Source organism: Trachurus trachurus (assembly GCF_905171665.1).
Source record: "Trachurus trachurus genome assembly, chromosome: 3".
In the NCBI taxonomy this organism is placed as follows: domain Eukaryota; kingdom Metazoa; phylum Chordata; class Actinopteri; order Carangiformes; family Carangidae; genus Trachurus; species Trachurus trachurus.
In genome coordinates, this window is record NC_139893.1 from 2,003,450 (window position 1) to 2,010,551 (window position 7,102).

The 7,102-nt window shown below is 38.8% G+C and overlaps 1 protein-coding gene and 1 long non-coding RNA gene across 2 annotated transcripts in view; one reads left to right on the plus strand and one right to left on the minus strand.

The window, feature by feature from the left end:
• LOC311005308 overlaps positions 1-7,102 on the plus strand; it is a 457,476-nt gene that overhangs the window by 134,146 nt on the left and 316,228 nt on the right. The window lies entirely within an intron of this gene.
• Positions 1-7,102, minus strand: part of whamm (WASP homolog associated with actin, golgi membranes and microtubules) — a 39,088-nt gene that overhangs the window by 19,807 nt on the left and 12,179 nt on the right. The window contains exon 7 of the mRNA XM_083996790.1: positions 3,048-3,249. Coding sequence (XP_083852916.1) covers positions 3,048-3,249 — 202 coding nt within the window. The remainder of the gene's footprint in view (positions 1-3,047; positions 3,250-7,102) is intronic.

A 7,102-nucleotide genomic window follows, 5' to 3' on the forward strand; every position in this document is an offset into this window, starting at 1 on the left:
ACTCAGGGAGATTCTTCACGGAAACTTAGAAAGAAAGAAACCCCAAAATAAAACAACATTTCTTTACTAATGAAAAATATCAGAAAAAGTTTAGACTTCTGGAAATTAATCTTCAATGTTAGTCGCCCCGACCCAGGACGCTGTGTCACCACATGTACCCATCAATAAAATACATTCATTACAAAAAAAGGGCACAAAGTGGAAAGTTAAAACCTTTTAATTCAAGTAAAAGATGAAATGAAATCTGAGGTTTTTGTCCAAAAGTTTTAACTCAAACGTAGTATTTAAGTTTGACCGGTTAAAAGAAGAGATTTACAACAAGAACAGCTACTTTATTATTCTTATTCTTATTTTATATTCACACATATTGTTTTTCATGGCCTGTATTTGTTATTTAATGATCTTTATTCTTTTGTTCACTGATGTTTGCTGCTGAAAACCAACACCATCATCTCAGTTCTCCACTGGTTTTTAGGTTTTATTCAGTATTCAGTGAGTTAGATCAGTGGTTCCCAACCTTTTTCTTAAGGGACCCATATTTTTACCATTGAAAACTTTGGTGACCCCCCCGATGTAAAATAAAATAAAATAAAATAAGGAACATCATAACTTCTTTTACATGAAATACTTTATTATATTTCAGTAATTTAATAACAGCATGGAACAAACAATCAGGAGAAGCTGTGTATGATTACAACATATTTCTTCAGAACTTGTACTTATAATTGTGTTTTTAAAAGTACAAGTTCTGAAGAATATGTTGGAATTTTACACAGGTTTTTTCTCATTGTTCCATGCTGTATTTTAAAATTCATTGTGACTGATATTGCCCTGCTGTATATTATGTATTTAATGTTAAAACTGTTGATATTCAATCATCTATTGATACAGGCCTATCATTTATTTGTTTATCTATTTAAATACACGAATAAATGTTCAATGTGGCCCCTTGAATTCAGTTGATTTTGTCACATATATGAATTAAATGCTTAGCCTACTCATTTATTTAACATGTTAATTACATTAAAATTATTAAACCCCTTAAAATCAAGAGGGCTTCGCGACCCCCCCTGGATCTTTGGCGCCCCCCTTGGGGGGTCCCGCCCCCCAGGTTGGGAACCACTGAGTTAGATAACAGTCTGTACATCTCTGGTTGTATATGAACATCTAACAGCTTGGTAGTTTCAGTGGTGCTAGTTACTGCAGTAAATGTGAATAAATAATAATAAAAAGGAGGTGGACGTCGTGTGATCTCAGTGACCTGTCAGTTAATTACAGAGCTTTGTTTGCTCCGTTTCTCTTCATATTGACTCTAATAAAATGTTCAGGCAGATGGAAATCAGCACAAAGACCTTTTGATTCCAATTATATTCTAATGATGTGAAACAACCCTGAACCTTCATCTCTCTCATCTCTCCTCTCTCCTCTCTGCTCTCTGGATCTTCAGACGTCATCATTTAATTTACAGGAGGTTTACTCACTATGAATGAACCACGTGTATCCTTTATCCTCTTGGAAAAGTCATAGTCTGTCTATTTCAGACAATATTGCAAAGAATATTGGAGTAATCAGAAGAATACGTCATCTACTGTCGGGTAAAATCTTGATTAATTTACATTATATAGTATACTATGATCTATCCTTTCATTTCATATTGTAATATTATTTGGGCAAGTACTTAATCCTCAACTGTATTCTCACTTTACAAAAACGATTCATCAAAAACAGACTCACTAGATCCACACTCCTGTTTCAATCCCTGAGTCGAGTATTCTTCCTATTTTTGCTGTAAATACTTTTCAAATATGTATTTTTGTTTATCAATCTCCAACCTGTTCCTCCCAGATTCCCAGATTCATAATTTCAACACTAGGTCAGCAAATAATCTACTTTTAAAACTACTTTCTCTCAGTTCTCAATTAGATTCAGAGATCCGCACTTTTGGAATTCATTACCAATCCACCTTAAAAAACTGCACAAGCATAAATTAATTTAAGAAACAAATGACCCACTTTCTATCTGCTCAGTTGAGCAACACATGAACCACATATTTTCTTTACATCGCCACACAATATTGCTTTCTCTCTCTCTTTCTTTTCTAATTGTTTTATGTTGTTCTTCACATTACTGTAAATTAAATGTATGTTGAATGTTTATCTTTAGGAGGAACACTTGATAAGCCCTTAGGGTTTTTTTTTTGGTTTCTCCTGCACATTTGCTTTATCTACTGTATACTTTGCATGTTTTTTGTTGTTGTTCCACTTTTTAATATGCTGTTTTCAGAGTTCCTACATATTTGAAATTTCCAAATTCCATGCTTTTTCCAGACCCTAATTTCCAGACTTCTCGGTAAAAATGATCTAATAATTTGTGATATTTAAGTAACTAGACGTGCATAATATTAAAAAAAAGCATGCAACTTATAATTTGTTTTCATTATTCTGTATGGGTATGCCATTATGCAACCAAATCATTTCCAGGTGATTGTAGCTAGATACAATAGTGCATACAAAATAGTTAAAGGGATAGTTCACCCAAAATTTAAATTTCGTCAAATTTGGACAAACCAGGGTCTGTCCTCTTCCCAGTTCATCCAAATTTGACGAACCGGGAAGAGGAGCTTTGAGAAGCTTCCGCTACAAACAAGCTTGAAATATAGACTTATTTAATTTTTTTCAGGACAATTTCGCATTTTGGGGCTTCAATACAAGACGGACATTACATACGAGCAGCATGGAGGTATTTGGATGTTTTTTGGTGTGTCTTTTTGTTATGAAGACAGTTGGTATCCATTTGCAACCGTTATATGGACATGCACTGCTACACCGAGACCCCCTGTAACTCAGAGAAGCCACGGAGGACTCTGAAACTTCTCCCAGCCCTTAGTCCACATGAGGGGGAGGAGATAATGAGTGAAATTTCAATTTTGGGTGAACTATCCCTTTAACCCAAATAACTTCATAAAAGACAAAGATAAGATAAATAAAATAAATATATTTCCATACAATAGTATCCATTTTCACACACACACACGGTGTGTTTCTAACCTTTGATCTGGCGCCGCACCGTGTCGATCTGCGCCACCAGCAGCTGCTCCTCGTTCTTCAGGATCTCGAACTTGGTGTCGTAGAGTTCCAGCTGCGTCTCGTAGAACTGCAGCTCCAGCAGGTCGACGGCGTCCTGAGCTGCTCCGTCCGCTGACCTGGAGTCAGATCTGAGGCTCTGCACGCCGCGGGACAGACCGCCCAGCTGCAGCAACAAGAGAGGAAGGTCAGGGAAACACCCGTCATCATCATCATCATCATCATCATCATCATCATCATCGTCCATATAAACCGTTAAGAGCTGAGCATGTTAGACCGGTAGGAGGCGGAGTAAAGGCACGCTAGCCAAACGGATTAATCGATAATGAAATTAAAGCTATCAGTAAGCGATCCGGTGGTTTTGTCTAACTTCTTGTCAGCAGATGGAGTTAGCAGTCCCCGCCCTCGTCCCTACGTCACCACATTCACGCGCATCCCTTGGCTGCACACACAGAGAGGACTGCCCCTTTATGCCGTTCTCTCTCCTCATTGGATAAAGGTTGTAGGATACAAGGAAAGTTTTCTCCTGGGCTCAGAGCAGAGCAGAGTGACTGACAGACCCGTGTTTCAGACCAAACACTCTATAGAAGTGATTGCTGTCGGAAGATACAACTATTTAAGACTTATATTAACACAAATATATCACTTACTTCTGCTTTAACTTGACTCAACTAACTTAACTTAACTAACTTAACTTAACTTAACTTGACTCAACTAACTTAACTTAACTTGACTCAACTAACTTGACTTAACTCAACTAACTTAACTTGACTCAACTAACTTAACTTAACTTGACTCAACTAACTTGACTTGACTCAACTAACTCAACTAACTTAACTTAACTTTACTAACTTGACTTGACTCAACTAACTTAACTTTACTAACTTAACTTAACTTGACTCAACTAACTTAACTTAACTCAACTAACTTAACTTGACTTAACTTGACTCAACTAACTTAACTTAACTCAACTAACTTAACTTGACTCAACTAACTTAACCTAATTGACTCAACTAACTTAACTTGACTCAACTAACTTAACTTGACTTAACTTGACTCAACTAACTTAACTTAACTTTACTAACTTAACTTAACTTGACTCAACTAACTTAACTTAACTCAACTAACTTAACTTGACTTAACTTGACTCAACTAACTTAACTTGACTCAACTAACTTAACTTGACTTAACTTGACTCAACTAACTTAACTTAACTTTACTAACTTAACTTGACTCAACTAACTTAACTTAACTCAACTAACTTAACTTGACTTAACTTGACTCAACTAACTTAACTTAACTCAACTAACTTAACTTGACTTGACTCAACTAACTTAACCTAATTGACTCAACTAACTTAACACAAACACAACTAATTCTCATAGAAGATTATCTTTGCTCATGAGGGTGTGATTTCTGACACAACTGCTCGTCAGACTCAACACTGTGTCCCTGAACAAGATAACAATGAGGTTTTTTTTTAATAAATACCGTATTGTCTGTTTTCAACTACACTGTAAAAATAAAACTAAAGAACAGAAACAGACAGAGACTAAAAGAAACCAGAAGAAGCCATTTAAAGGCACATTGTGTAGGAATTCCTCCCATCTAGCGTTGTGGTTGTATATCACAACAAGCAACTCAATGGTATTTTTCATGCTGCATTCAGGTGAAATCGGGCAGACGGCAGACGGACGACAGCCGCTGCACGTAACGGCATAAACAAGCCTCTATGTAAACAAGTGGTCCGTCAGCACGAGGCAAAACAATACACGTGACAACAATATGTTGTCATGGCGATGTGGTATTGTTTTACCGTCTTTCTCTGGACTTCTGTGACTAAAATGACATCTGGTTTGTTAGCGACTGACGGCCGTCTGCCCGACTGCAGGTGAATGCAGCATCAGTGTAACGCTCCGTTCCTCCTCACTTTTCCTGAATAGACAACAGGAGAAGTTACACAATGTCCCTTTGTCGTTAGCACTTCTTGTCTCTGTTTTCATCTGATATCCATAGATACACCTGTCACATCACCATAGCTGGTAACTTTTTATTTTTTGTAACTGAGAACTACCATCGTTGGTATTACATCTGCCACTGTTGCCACTTTCATGTTTTACTTATTATTACTTTATTTATTACTATCAATACTGTGAATAATCATGCTGCTATGAGCACTTTGCACTTTGTCCACTACACAGTTACTGTACTGATATGTCCACCACTTTATTTTCCCATGATCCATTGCGTCACACCACAACGGAAGTCGGTTTTCACCCCGTAGTAGCATTGTAGCGAGAGGCTAACTGGTAGCGTTAGCGGCTAACTGGTAGCGTTAGCCACCGGTGTAGGCACCAAATGTGGGGGCTCCGGGCTGCCAAAACCGCCCTGACTAATCTGATGTTTGTTAAGTCTAGAAAACGAATTACCGAACAAACACCACCACTTCTGTGTGCACGCCTCTGCTGCAACTAGTCATGGCTATCGTAGCCGTTAGCTTCGCTGCTGCTGACAGCTAACAGCAGCAGCAAACCAACATCAGGACGTCAGCTGTTAAAACCCTTCCGTTGTCGGACACAACATGAAACTACTCCAGTTAGCTCAGTCATGTTGGAACAAAGATATCCGCTGGAGAATTTTTTTTTCATGGGCTCTTTAGTGTTTATTGAGTTATTTAAGACACTGCTAACAGCTAACGGTTAGCCCAGCTAACGTTAATCTAAATTATACAACAGTTAGTTCCGACCGGTCCCAACCGAGCAATTTGATTGGACAACGAGACATTCCATAGTGCTGATATACAGTATAACAGCACTGGGACTTTTCACAGACATAATCACTCCGCGGTTCAGCTGGACAGGAGCTAAGTCAGAGCCAGGCTCCCCATACAGGAGCTGCCCCATCTCTCTGCTGCTGCTGCTGCTGCTGCTGCTGCTGCTACAGTTATAAACGGACCTGAACATTAAAACCTGGACCTGACCTGGTCCGTCTAATTGGAGATAAATCTCTACTAAACCCGGCTGGGGAAAAAATCGCCGCGGGGGCAACTACGTTTTGACAGTGATGTGTTTTGATATTAGCGTTAGCTGTTGTTAGCCACGTAGCTCAGCTACTTAGCTTCAACTGTGTTTATATTGATTACATAGATGATAAACAAATGTAATACGGTATCGATAACGTCTCTGTGTCTTCATGCTGGTCCTGTTGCTGCGGTGCTGATCAGACACGGGCTCAGAACCAGAACCAGCACTGGAAGCAGCTCGGTGGAGAAGCTTGTAGCTAGTAGCAAGCTAGTTTAATGTTTATGTGTTGCCTGGCAACAGCCTTGTCTCCCTTCCAGTTGCAGAACTATTTCTGTTGGCGGAGCCAAATAAATGATTAAATAAACAAACAAATCATAATCTCTTGTAGTTTATTACTGTTCTAAAAATGCGCTCGTAGCACTGTTGTATAAAAGCAATATCACACTCGAGGTCGTGCTGTTGTACTGTATATCAGCACGGTGTGATTATCTGACCCAATCACAGCCGTGCTGATATACAGTACAACAGCACGACCTCGAGTGTGATATTGCTTAAATGTAATGAATGGAGTGTCATGGCGACACCCAGCGTCGTTCTCCGGAAAGTGGTGGATTGTGTATGACATTCAACATCTTGCTGCTATAAGCACTTTGCACTTTGCCCACAATTTCTTTTTTGGTGTTCTGTGTTCCTCCATTCTGAATGAGGAGATGTACGTCTGTGTTTTCTATGTTATCCCCCTGTTGTCCATGTGGCTACTTGTGCGGCGGTGTGTGTGTTGCCTCTGTGCCGTCCAAGAGTTCACCTGTGTCGTTCTATGTCTTGGGTTTCTCCTGTATTTTATTGTGATTTGTATTGTGAGTTTTCTGTTGGGACTACAGATGGAAATTAGCCCTAGTGGCTAAATCTGGTACAACCATCTCTTCTCTGTTCTAAAAGTGATTAATGGTATTGTACACTGTCCTGTATTAATAAACTAAACTAAACTAAACTAAA